The 14125-nt window shown below is 43.1% G+C and overlaps 1 protein-coding gene across 2 annotated transcripts in view; it reads right to left on the bottom strand.

Moving 5' to 3' along the window:
- Window positions 1-14125, bottom strand: part of PIN1 (peptidylprolyl cis/trans isomerase, NIMA-interacting 1) — a 48596-nt gene that overhangs the window by 24183 nt on the left and 10288 nt on the right. For both annotated transcript variants that reach the window (XM_034419345.2, XM_060689006.2), the window contains exon 2: window positions 9863-10063. In XM_034419345.2, the coding sequence (XP_034275236.1) occupies window positions 9863-10063 (201 nt within the window). The remainder of the gene's footprint in view (window positions 1-9862; window positions 10064-14125) is intronic.

Here is a 14125-nt window from a genome sequence, read left to right as displayed (position 1 = left end):
TGGAGCAAACAGCAAACAGCCTGCTTTATTTTCATTTTCGTTTTCAGCATAGCTTGATTAGCACAAAGAAAAAAAAAATCTGCTCCAGCAATTTACCTCTTTGCAACAAGCAGCAGAGCCCTGCGCAAAACAGCTGAGAGCAAATCAACTGAGAGTTGGGAGGCCAATCCAATCAACTTGTGCTAATTAGACTGTGCTGACGCTGAAAGGAGCTGTTTTTTCTTGCTGCTTGCTTGCAAGGAGGTAACTGTTGCAAGGCAGAGGCCAAAGGGTAGGGGCCAGTGGGTGGGCGGGGCTACATTCAGTGTATAAGACGCACCTAAATTTTCACCTCGTTTTGGGGGGGAAAGGTGCGTCTTATACTCCGAAAAATACGGTAACTGTAGCTGTGAATAACCCCAAACAGTCCTCCCAAATCTAGCAAATCAGGCAAGTAAACTCATAAATGAATCTGGACAATCCCTTTAAACAATTTAACACATTCACAAAGCTTCTGTCAATTCCCTTACCTCACAATGGTATTTAACGAATACACAGTAATAGCAGAGTTAAAATCTACTAAACAAATACATGACAGGCAATGACGATACACCTGTCAAACTGATGGCTCCCAACGGATCTATTTAAACAATTCTGAGCTATAATTATGTTCATTAGATATGATACCTCTCTTCACAGAAATTCAATGAAGCTCAGCTGTTTGATTGCAACTGAGGTGGGCATTGATGCAAATACATTTTGTGAGATTCTGTTGTTGTTTTTGTTTATAATTTTACTTGCTCATTTTTAGAAGATAATAACAGGCTGTTCTCACTAAGTCAACAGTATCCATCTTTCTTTATCAAGTCAAAGTACACATCACTTTTAAATAATTATATGCAAACTTCTATGACCTTTGCAGCAAATGGAGTATTTCAAGGGCAGATGGAGGTTCTGGCAGAAAATGGATTTCCTTCCCTTCCGACCATAGTATTTCACACTTTGGGGAATTATTTAAAAAAAAGATAATAAAAGTGACAAATGCATACATGGTTTTATCAACCCTGCAGCAGAAAAGTTGGATGAAACAACCTTTAATCACATCTTTCCTCCTGTCCTTAAATGACACAGAAGATTGTTCTAACAGAAAAATTATCAGATGGGACTTTTGTCTCAGGGGCTATCAACTGATACTTTAATACATTTTAAACAATACTTAATATAAGAATTACATCTGGATCTCATATAAAACAAGATTAAAATGTCTCTCTCTATAACCTTATCAGATGATGGAGGCCATTTATTGCTGCTGCAGCAACAGCTTTTCATTTACTTGGTATTCTATCTGAAAAAAGATAACGTGCAGAAAAAAGCTGGTCTCAGAATTTCAACTTGAAAATGCAGTTCTGGGACTTTGGTTTGCACATAAAGGACTTTGTAGCTCCTGCGCTAGTGAACTCAAGTTATCAAGTTTGCTCAGTTTCAAGAAAATATTGACAAAAATGTCCACCCTGTACTGTTTTTATACTCATGAAATTCAAGAAAATCCAAATTATATAGCAACTCTACACTAAAGTCAACGTGCTTCAGTTTAGGGATCTTATGAGTCCAGGAAGATTCCCAACTTCTAGTTATGCTCTACTGCAACATATCTGAGGCACACTATGTCCAGGAAGATTGAACTAGCCAGCTATTATCATTCACCTTAACAAAAACTTTAAGCACAGGTCATACTACAGCGCAGATGACAAATACTCTTTTTCTCAAGTCTCACCAGTATATATATCAAAATTAACCCAATGCTAGAGAAAGGAGAACATTCAGAAAGCATTTGTTACCATTTTTGGAGCTTCCCCACATTTTTCCATGTAACAGTGATCTGATTTCCATGGGAAAAGGTAAATGGATGTAAAGTGATTTGTTAGCTGGCACTTCCATGGTAAAAATGATTCAAAATAATCCTCTACGCATGCCCAAGATGGCGGCTCTCGGCGGAGCTGCGGTTTTACTGGGGTAATGTCCTGACTTTTAGGGGGGCCCCAGGGCCAGACTGACTACCTATGGCCCGTGCTCGATGATAGGAATGTCTTGCCAGTCTTTTGAGAGCATTTTGGCTCTCCGGAATGTCTCGGCCAGGAAGGGGTGGCGTCGGTGGCGATGCAGAATGGCGGGATTGGCCTGCGGCTTCGCTGCGCCAGACTCTACGTCCGTCGGCAGCTGCCGGAGCGGCGGCGGTGGCAATGCAGTGGCCGTGGCCATGTGGCACCCTCAGCAGGACTTCGCTGGACCCTGGTGGCGGCAGGAGTTGCCTGTGGAGGCCAGTGGTGGACGGAATCAGTGCTGAAGAGGTCGATGGCAGCGGCGGCGACAGTGGCATCCGAAATGGCGGCAGAGGGAGCGGCGGAAGCCAGAAGGCTGCGAGAGAGTAGGGGACTTTCTTGGCAGCTACTCCAGCTGGAACTCCCTGGGTGACCGTAGGATGCTGACCCACTTTATGAAGGGTCAGCCCTAGGCCGTCCCAGAGGCTCCCCTCCTTACGGGGATTGGGGGGCTGAGCTGGAGGCGTTGTTGACCACGGAAGAGCTGAGGGTGACTCAGGGGGACCGGAAGATGGCTGTGGTGCCTACCTTGGGGTGTTTTGCCCCTGGTACCTCACTGCTTTGCCCCCCCCTCATTTCATCTTTTCTGCCCCCCTTTTTGGCCTGGTGTTAGGCCTTATTGTGATCACTTGCCATCCAGGTTTGTTTCCTGTCTGCCAGAAAATAATCTTCCTATTTCTGTTTCATCTGGGTCTCTCCGGATTCGCCTACTGCGTGGTCGCCATAGACTGCCCTTGTTCCTGAACCTAATGACTGGTTTATTCCATCTGTGCCTCCTTGTAGTATGGAGAGATGCATCTTGAGGCGCAAATATTGAAGGAGCCGGACCAAGGCTGCTGTTCCTTTCCCCCTACTCAGCCACCGTGAGAGGGTGGTTGGTGTTTACATCTGGGCCCCAAATGGCTTAAGACTCCTCCCACTGCCGTGAGAGGGCAGTGGAGCTCAAAGAGTTTAATGACTTGCACCTGAGACTGGCATTTTCTCCACGGGACCTTAGATTGCTGTGATGGACCCCCAGCCATGGGCTATACCCAGTTACTGGATGTACTCACCGGCGGAACTCCTCGAACTGTGAGATTCCCCCCTCTCGCAGGTCTGGCCCTCCATTCTATCGAGGGCCTACCTCGATGACGGATTTTGGAACCCCGAGAGGTGGCACGCAGCAAAGAGGAATTTGAGGGGTTTTTGGCAGGAGGGTGTTGGCTTTTTTAAAAAAAAAGCTTTGTATTCTTTTTTAATTAGGTTTTTAGGGGCACCGGGGAGGGAGCGGGGTGTAGGTTTGGGGGGTAACCCACAAGGGGTTGGGCCTAGTCCGACAGGAGGCTATATGACCGCGGGTGCGGGGTCGGGGGTCAAGGAGGGGGCTACTCTCCGTATCAGTGAGGGCTGTTCCATCGGTACTGTGTGTGGGAGGGGCAGATATGGCGGGAGCAGAGGGCCATATCATGTTAGGGGAGTGCGCACTCGCTATCTTCGAGCGATTGTGCGCTCTGGCCCCCAATGCTCTTCTTGTTCCCTGGGTTGCGCAGATCCTCAGGGCCCGGGCCTTCAGTTGATGTTGTGCAACGCCAGGTCCGTGGTAAATAAAGCCCCCCTCATTTGTGATCTCGTTCAGGAGGGGGGAGCGGACCTGGCGGGTATTACGGAGACCTGGTTGGGCCTGGAGGGGGTGGGTTCCCCTCGTTGAAATGTTCCCACCAGGTTTCTGTGCATTCCATCAGCTGAGGTCTCAGGGGAGGGGAGGGGGGGTGGCGGTTGTTATAAAGGAAGGTCTTGGTCCGAGGGAGGCCACTGTGCCTCAGATAGCTGGATGTGAGTCCCTCCTTGTGAAGTGGGGCCATGGGCGGCAGATGGGTTTGCTGATCGCGTACCTGGCTCCCTGCCACGTGGCGGCGGCCTTGCCTGAGCTGCTCAACATGATAGCCGGGGTGGCGGTTGATACCCCCAGGCTTATGGTCATGGGGGATTTCAACCTGCCATCTATCGGTGAAATGTCCGAGGCGGCTCGGGAGTTCATGGCTTCCATGACAGCCATGGACCTGACCCAGTTAGTTCATGGCCCCACTCACATGGGGCGACACACTCTGGACTTGGTTTTTGTCTCTGGCCAGTGGCTGAATGGTTTTGATATAAGGGATATTGTGATCAAGCCCTTGTCATAGTCAGATCATTCTCTCCTTCGACTTGACCTTCAAACCGCTACACCTCGCCACAGGGAGGGGAAACCGACTAGGTGGTTCCGCCCCAGGCGCCTGATGGACCCAGATAGGTTCCAGACGGAGCTTGGGCCATTCCTTGAGGTTCTGGCTCATGACCCGGCTGAAGACCTGGTGGCCGCCTGGGATAGGGCGGCCGCTGGAGCTTTGGACCGCGTCGTGCCTTTGTGGCCTCTGATCCGGTGCCGATCCCAGGTGGCTCCCTGGTTTTCCAAGGAGCTGAGGGAAATGAAGCGTCAGAAAAGACACCTAGAGCGCGGTTGGAGGGCCAGCCGTTCCAAATCTGACCAAGCACTGGTGAGGTCTCATATTAAGATCTACCTAGTGGCGATAAGAGCGGCAAAGTCTGACTACTTTTCCGCTCTTATCGCGTCTGCAGATAGTCGCCTGGCCGCCCTGTTTAGGGTGACCCCCTCCCTGCTCCATCTGGGAGCACGGGAAGACCCCTTGGAGGGTAGGGCTGAGGATTTTGTACAGTATCTGCATGACAAAATCACTCAAATTCAGGAAGGTTTGGACTCTGACGGGGTAGGTTCAGACAGGGTGATGGAGGAAGGTCTTGAGAGTGTTATCTAGGAGGAGTTTGACCCGGTGACTCCCGAAGAAGTGGACAGGATTCTGGGTAGACTTAGTGCGGCCACATGTTTATTGGACCCATGTCCCTCCTGGCTGGTGCTGGCTTCCCGGGAGGTTACACGAGGCTGGCTCCAGAGGATTATCAACGCTTCTTTGAGTGAGAGTTGCCTTCCCGCCGCCTTGAAAGAGGCGGTGGTGAGGCCCCTCCTCAAGAAGGCCTCCCTGGACCCGGCTGTTTTAGCGAATTATCGTCCAGTCTCCAACCTCCGCTTCGTGGCGAAGTTTGTTGAGAATGTGGTGGCGCGACAGTTCCATCAGTACCTGGATGAAGTGGTCTATCTTAATTCGTTCCAGTCAGGTTTCAGACCTGGGTACAGCAAGGAAACGGCATTGGTCGCATTGGTTGATGATCTCTGGAGGGCTTGGGGCAGGGGTTTTTCCTCTGTCCTGGTCCTATTAGATCTCACAGCGGCTTTTGATACCATCGACCATGGTATCATGCTGCGCAAGTTAGAGGGGTTAGGGGTGGGAGGCACCGTGTTGCGGTGGTTCTCCCCCTTTCTCTCTGACTGGTTGCAATTTCTGTTGACAGGGGGCCAGAGGTCGACCTCGAGGCGTCTTGTGTGTGGGGTGCAGCAAGGGTCGGTCCTCTTGCCCCTTCTGTTCAACATTTATGTGAAGCCGCTGGGTGAGATCATCCGTGGTTTTGGGGTGCAGTTCCACCAGTACGCTGATGACATTCAGCTGTACATCTCTACCCCGGACCACCCCAATGATGCCCTTGACGTAATGTCCCAGTGTCTGGAGGCCATGCAGATCTGGATGGGGAGAAACAGGCTCAAGCTTAAAGCGTCCAAGCCTGAGTGGCTGTGGCTCCCGGCGTCCCAATATAGTCAGTTGGTGCCATCTCTGAATATTGGGGGCGAGTCGTTGGCCCCCACGGAGAGGGCTCGCAACTTATGTGTCCTCCTGGATGCACAGGTGTCCTTAGAAGAACATGTGACGGCCGTGGCCAGGGGGGCTTTTTATCAGGTTCGCCTGATCCGCAGTTGTGTCCCCTTCTGGATCGGGACTCCCTACGCACGGTCACTCATGCCCTCGTCACTTCCCGCCTGGACTACTGTAATGCTCTCTACATGGGGCTCCCCTTGAAGAGCACCCGGAGGCTCCAACTGGTCCAGAATGCGGCCGCACGGGTGATTATGGGAGCGTCATGGCCTCCCATGTAACATCTCTCCTGTGCGAACTGCACTGGCTTCCAGTGGTCCTCCAGGTACGATTCAAGGTATTGGTTACCACCTTCAGAGCACTCCATGGCTTAGGACCTGGGTATTTACAAGAACGCCTTCTGCTACCAATAGCCTCCCACCGGCCAATACGCTCCCACAGAGAAGGGCTCCTCCGGGTGCCGTCGGCCAAACAATATCGGCTGGCGACCCCCAGGGGGAGAGCCTTCTCTGTGGGGGCTCCTGCCCTCTGGAACGAATTGCCCCCCGAGATGCGGAGGATTCAGGACTTACACACCTTCCGCCGGGCCCTCAAGACGCTTTTATTCCAACAAGCCGGGCTGGCCTAATTTTTAAATTTTTAATTGTTAACTTTTAACTTTTAAATGTCCAAAACGGGTAGTTTTATTTTAATTAGATATGGGCCAAATTATTTAATATTTCTTAAATTGTTTTTTAAATTTTATATCTGTGTGTTTTATTTTGGCTGTACACCGCCCTGAGTCCTTCTGGTATATAGGGCGGTATATAAATTAAATTAATAAATAAATAAATAATAAATAAATAAAAATAAGAATGGACAAATGGCTCTTCAGCTACCATTTCCATGTAGTAAAACAAGAGGGAAGAAGTCCTTTTGTGACAGAAAAACATTTAAAAAATAACTTCTTCCTCCACCATTCTTATAGTTAGGAAGATGAGTTGATTGGAGATAGGCTAAAACATTTTTTAAATCCAGGACATCTGGATAACATTCAGAGATGGCTCAGGTAGACATCTCCCTAATTCACTGAACTACTATATGAAGAAAGAAGAGGAACACCACAATCAGACTGCAAGTTTCTGTAATTATACCTAATCTGTAGGCAGCCCTGAGTCACTTGTGAAATGGGCAGCTATATTAATTGGTTATATAAATATGTAAGTAAATATAATCTCAATAAAAATAGTTGTAGACATCCTATGGACTTGATTTGGTTACTCCTGAAGGAGGATGACTCTTTGGATTCTGTTCACCAGGAATCACTTAAAGGAACTGGAAAACTATCAAAAGATAACCAGATATTTTTGACTCCCCCTTTTCTTATGCAGAGAACTTCTATTCTGCCTCACTGCTGAGATAGCATAATAATTGAAAACACAAGTGGCATCTCATGGAAGATTTTTATTCCTGCAATATTCCTGCTAGGAATGCCAGTACCAACAAGGACAGGGCCAAAGTATCAAGCTCTTTCAACTGAGGGTTGTTTTTATATAATGGGTGCTGTAATCCTATCAGACAGTTGGAGCATCTCTTTAGAAGCATATTTTTGATAGTCGAGGCATACTTTTGAAAGTCAGGTATTTCCAATAAACCGTGACATGCAATTGGGGAGAGAAAGGATTCCAGAGGCTTTAACAAATGGGGGAGGGGCTAACTACTACATGTAAACCATGAGTTCCACCCACCCACCCCCCATCCTGCCAATTTAGGGGCTCACTGGAGCTTGGCAAAGAATAATATATCATACTAATGGAAAAAAAACCACCAACAGAAGCAAAATTGTATTGTGTATGTATTCTGTATGTATTTCTCTATTACCAGTATGAAGTGGTACCGTTCAGGAGAAAGTTTTATTACCTCATCTTGTATATGGGTGCAATAGGTCTTAAAAACCTAGATTTTGTTAGAAAGTAGAATAGAACAGAACAGAGCAGAATACTGGAATGGAACGGAACAGAACAGGAACAGGGAGAGGGAGAGGAAGAGGGATAGCGAAAGGAAGAATAGGGACAGGACAAGGACCAGGGCTACAAGTAGGACTAAATAGTGGAGTGAGTGAAGTAGAGTGGAATGGAATGGAATGGAATAGAATATAGAATATAGGAATGGAATGTAACAGAACAGAACAGACCAGCACAGAATGGAACATTGGAAAGGAATGGAACAGAATAGAATATTGGAACAGAAGGGAACAGAACAGAATATTGGAATGGATTCAGGGTGGATAAAAATCAATGATTTTTTTAAAAAATCAAAAAAAATCAGATTTTTTTGATTTAAATCGGATTTTTTTAATTTAACTTGGATTTTTTTGATTTTTATCGAATTTATTTTAATAAAAAACTTTTGGGGTAAAAATCTATCATAAGATAGTTTTATATTTAAGATACATAAATAATTTACTTTTTTCAGCATGAAATGGAGCTTAGTTATGTAGCATGAGGCTGTATATTCTGCAACACTGGGACTATCGGTGAGTCAACAGTGGGTCAAAGGAGTAGCAGAGATGACAGTTGCTCTTTAAAAATTATGATTTAAATCGAGTTGATTTAAATCAAGCCTTTTTACTAGTGATTTAAATCATGATTTAAATTGTGATTTAAATCAACTCGATTTAAATCAAATCCACCCTGAATGGAACAGAACAGAAAATATTGGAATAGACAGAACAGAACATTGGAATGGAACAGAACAGAACAGGAATGAAACAGAAAAGATTGGATTGGATTGGATTGGATTGGATTGGATTGGATTGGATTGGATTGGATTGGATTGGAACAGAACAGAATATGGGAAGAGAAAGGAAAGGAAGGGAAGGGAACATAACAGAAAATATTGGATTGGAACGGAACGGAACAGAACAGAATATTGGAATGGAATGGAACGGAACAGAACAGAAAATATTGGAACGGAATAGAACAGAATATTGGATTGGATGGGATGGGATGGGATGGGATGGGATGGGATGGGATGGGAAAATATTGGATTGGAACAGAACGGAACAGAACAGAATATTGGAATCAGTGGTGGGTTTCACATTTTTTTACTACCGGTTCTGTGGGTGTGGCTTGGTGGGCATGGCAGGAGAAGGATACTGTAAAATCTTCATTCCCACCCCACTCCAGAGGAAGGTTACTGCAAAATCCCCATTTCCTCCCGATCAGCTGGGACTTGGGAGGCAGAGAATAGATAGGGGCGGGGCCAGTCAGAATTTTTACTACCAGTTCTCCGAACTACTCAAAATTTCCGCTACCAGTTCTCCAGAACTGGTCAGAACCTGCTGAAACCTACCTCTGATTGGAATGGAATGGAACGGAACAGAAAATATTGGAATGGAATAGAATATTGGAATGGAATGAAACAGAAGATTGCAATGGGATGGGGATAGGATAGAATAGAATAGAATATAAAATGGAATATAGAATATTGGAATGGAATGGAATGGAATGGAACGGAACAAAATATTGGAATGGAATGAAATAGAAGAATGGAATGGAATATTGGAATGGAACAGAACAGAACAGAATATTGGAACAGAACAGAATAGAATAGTATATTGGATTGGAATAGGAATAGGAATAGAACAGAACACTTTTTATAGGCCAAGTGTGATTGGACACACAAGGAATTTGTCTCCGATGCATAAGCCTTTCATCAATCTTCCCCATTTCAAAATGTACTTCACTATTCTAAGGCCTAGACAACATAACCAACATAATGGAATATAAGATACCCAGGAATCAGCTCTCATACCAGAATCAGTATGGTATTGGGCATATACAATTTGTAGAATTTTGGAAGCCTCCCACAGAAACATATAAAACTGAAAACAAAAGGGGTGAAGAACGAACAGGAAGACCCTTCTACCACCTGCTATCACCCTATAGCCTATTAGGCTCCACAAAAATATTAAAGGACAGAATTGCATGAAGTATTAGATGGCCAGATGCAGAAAGGAGGATTATAGAAGTTATGCTCTCACTTTCTTTTGCTTTTACTTGCCATTAATTAGTTCCAGGGCTTCCTCCTTGCTTCGCGTGATTTTATCTTCCCTCCATGATGAGGGTCTCCTGGACTGATTGTGCTTCACCAAGAGATGTGAGCATCGCACTTTTGTTGGCTCCCCTTGACCATTCTTGCTGTTGCCAGTGGGGCGTTCCCACTGGCTGGCATTTGTGATATGGTTGAAATAATAAACACGCCCTGCAAAGAAATAGAATGATGTTAGTTCTAAGGCAAAGCAGATAATTATGAGCTTTGTTCTTTCTTAAATTTCCCATGAGCTTCCCTTCCCATATATTGGTTTCAACTTCTTTTTCCAGCATTTAACCCACTCTCACTCTCTTCCATGTCAGCAGGTTCATGTATTACTTCTCAAATTTGTGCCACCAAGTCATCCAAGACACACACCCTCAACTAGTACCATGTTCCGCCCCAGTACCAGGGGTGCTATTCAGCAGGTTCTGGAGAACCGGTAGCGGAAATTTTGAATAGTTCAGAGAACCGGCAAATACCACCTCTGCCTGGCCCCTGAGTGGGGTGGGAATGGAGATTTTGCAGTATCCTTCCCCTGCCACACCCATGCCCACCAAGCCACACCACGCCCACCAAGCTACACCCATAGAACCAGTAATAAAAAAATTTGAATCCCACCACTGCCCAGTACTATGCTATTTTGTGTAATGTGTAAACTGTATGAAAAAACAACATATCCCAGGTAAGTTTTCATAAACTGCTTTTGGTGATATCAAAATGAAACTTTTGGGGAAAAGTAAAAAAAAATTAAGAGTGAAAGCAAAAATGTTCAATGTAAAAAAGCATTAGACACATTGATTTTCCAGGAGAATGCATGGAAATGGATATAAGGAAAGAGCATGTAGAAGCTGCTTGGAACATAAAGATTTACTTTACAGAACGTCATAAATGTATATGCATTTACATCAATGTTATGAAAAGAGGTGGTTCATAAAATGTGGTAAAAATGCATATAAGGGAATTATTGCTGCAAGAAATTATACAAGAGAAAGACCCTTATACAGAACATAATTAAAAAGAGCAGGGAATAGCTAAGAGGAAAAGAGGAAAGGAAAATGCAGTGTGATTTTGATAGGAAAAATGGGCTTTAGAAGAGGGCTAAACAAGGAGCTTCCGGCAGAGTTAATGTAATTAAAATTGACAAAATGAATTGGAATTAAACTGGTACAAGGCAATGCTGGAAGGAGTATTTCGGAGGTTTGTAGAGGAATGACAGGAATAAGCTAAATAATGCAATTGGAATACATATTTAAAAATGCAAGAAAAACATTTAACAGAAGTAGGGATCTTATGGGACATGTGAAAAAGTCCAATTGAAACAAATGCTATTAATATAGATTCTCAAGAAAACTGGTAATAAAAAGTTATACATGCTATGAGAATGTTTAAAATGATAAAGACTGCAGATGTTGACAGCAAAAAAATTAAATTAAGAATGTGGATTACTTAAAAGTGGCTGTGGAAACACAGCAAGCAAAAAGGAAGCAAAAGTGAATGCAAAAACAACGGGGAGATTACGGTAAATGTGTTTTAGGAAGATGTTCAGCCAAATTCTGATAGGAAGGTTATGAAAGGCGATACTGAGCAAAATGTGTGAAGTAAGCAACTTTATATTAGCCAGAGGGTGTATGTGGTTCTTTTTACCATGTCATGAAAAATGAATGAGAAATAAGTTTCTTGTATGTTTGTTGATTAAGAGAAAGTGCCTGACAGAAAGCTTAAACTATGTTTTGTGTGAATATGCAATTAAACATCGGTCGCTAAAGACAGTGAAAAATGGATAGAAAATATGCACAATAATAAATGGAATGTTTAACAAACAGTTCAATGCCTAACGTATAAACCACATGTATGATGTTCTTTTGACTGCTTTAATGTGTTTAGAATACATCTTGAAGAGACAAAAAAAGTGTTGCTTTTGCTGCCCTCTTGTGGTGCCTGGAGACTGGGGGGGGGGAGGGGGGGCTGGATGTAGTACAACATGCTTCAACAGAACCCTGATAAACCGAATGGCTTTAGGTACATGGGAGACTTAGGATCCAGGAGCTTAACGTCTTTAGTTCTGGATGGGATTGCACTTCCTGAAACAGATCCTCTGCACAATTTGGGGATCCTCCTAGACTCACGACTCCTGCTCTAAAGAGCAGATGGACATTGTGAGTAAGAGAGCTTTTGTACAACTTTGGATTGTGCACCAGTTGCACCCTTTCCTAGATTGAGAAGTCTTATGCTTAGTAACACATGCCCTGGTCATTTTGCACTTAGACTATTCCAGTGTGCTCTACATGGGGTTATCCTTGAAGAGCATTTAGAAGTTACAGCCGCCATGAACAATCTTAGGGGCCCCTAGGGTGGCCCATGTTACACCACGGTTACATGAACTGCACTGGTTGTTGACTTGCTTCCTGGTCCAATTCAACCCTGTGCATGTACTGGTCCTTTTTATCCATTTCAATCCTAATTGTAATGGTTTAGCTTTTAACATCTGTTATTTTAATGTTTTAATTCTGTTATTGGTTTTTTTATGACATAAGATGCCCAGAGGCGCTTGGTAGAGAGATGAACAGGAGCAGGACACAAATTTAATAAATAAAAATAAATTCTTAGTATAGATATGTTGATCAGGAACATGAATATACATGTTACCTTGTATGCAGATGATGCTAAACTTCTGGCTAAGAACCTAAATGATTTACACTAAACGTTAGGCTGTATGGCAAATATGACAAATATGAAAAATAATGTAACAAAGGTCAAGGCCAAGGTTGTTGTGTTGGATAGGGAAAATGAAGCCAACAATGGCAAGTTATACATGAATGGCAAAAGCAAATTAAATAAATGAATTTATATAAGCTTGTTTGAATGTTTACTAAAGATGGGGAAATGGATGAAGACAATCTAAGACTGGTGCAAGCTGGTACAAAATTACCGAGTAGTGTGCTGCCTAATGTAAGTGAATGCTAAACAGGGTGGATTTGATTTAAATCGAGTTGATTTAAATCACAATTTAAATCATGATTTAAATCACTAGTAAAAAGGCTTGATTTAAATCAACTCGATTTAAATCATAATTTTTAAAGAGCAACTGTCATCTCTGCTACTCCTTTGACCCACTGTTGACTCACGGATAGTCCCAGTGTTGCAGAATATACAGCCTCATGCTACATAACTAAGCTCCACTTCATGCTGAATAAACTAAATTATTTATGTATCTTAAATAGAAAACTATCTTACAATAGATTTTTACCCCAAAAGTTTTTTATTAAAATAAATTCGATAAAAATTAAAAAAATCCGATTTAAATCAAAAAAAATCTGATTTTTTTGATTTTTTAAAAAAAATCATTGATTTTTATCCACCCCGATGCTGAAAGAAGCATAAATGGCTGTACGTAAGAATATGCTTCTGCATATTTTTACAAGGAAATGAGAATTCAGTATGAAAAACATAAAATGCAGATGGAGTGGCCTACCAAAGAAGCATGAGCAGTAAAGCAAGAAGAGATTGGAACAACAATTATAGACTGAATACAAAAAGGTGAGCAAAGAAAAGTACATTCAGATAACTTGAGTCATATTGAAAAAATTAATGAGAAAAAAAATACTGGAAGAGTGAATTAGTCAAGAGAAAAGGGAAGTCCAAAAAGTTGCAATTGGAGGGACTAGATTAAATCCTGGAAAAGATAAGAGATAAGATCAAAATGTAATGTATAGAGCACTTATGTGGCACAGTGGAAGCAACCATGCTTTGCAAGGATAGAATGGTATGAAAAAGTATAGTAAATGGTATTGGTATAAATTGTTTTAGCTATATTTTCTGCATTTATCTTTATTTTCTTATTTATTCTATTTCTATAGCTTAATATCATCTTTGGCTTACTATTTTTTACTCCTTTCCTCACTGCGCATAATATTGCTTATCCCAAAAAATAATATTTATTTATTTAATTTATTTATAATTTAATTTATATACCGCCCTTCTCCCAAAGGACTCGGGATAGTGTACAGCCAATTAAAAACACAAGATACAAACAACAGTTTTAAAATAGTTAAAAGTATTAAACAATTTCGGCCCGAATTTAAAACCCAAAGTTTGAAACACCCAATTTAAAATCATTTACATAGATAGCCCTGCCTGGCAGAACAGCAGAGTCTTAAGGGCACAGCGAAACACACGTAGGTCGGAGATCTTGCATATTTCTGGGGGCAGTTCGTTCCACAGGGCAGGAGC

The sequence above is a fragment of the Pantherophis guttatus genome, chromosome 2 (assembly GCF_059756535.1).
Source record: "Pantherophis guttatus breed Tessera chromosome 2, ASM5975653v1, whole genome shotgun sequence".
Classification (NCBI taxonomy): Eukaryota; Metazoa; Chordata; class Lepidosauria; order Squamata; family Colubridae; genus Pantherophis; species Pantherophis guttatus.
This window is presented reverse-complemented; position numbering and strand designations above follow the sequence as displayed.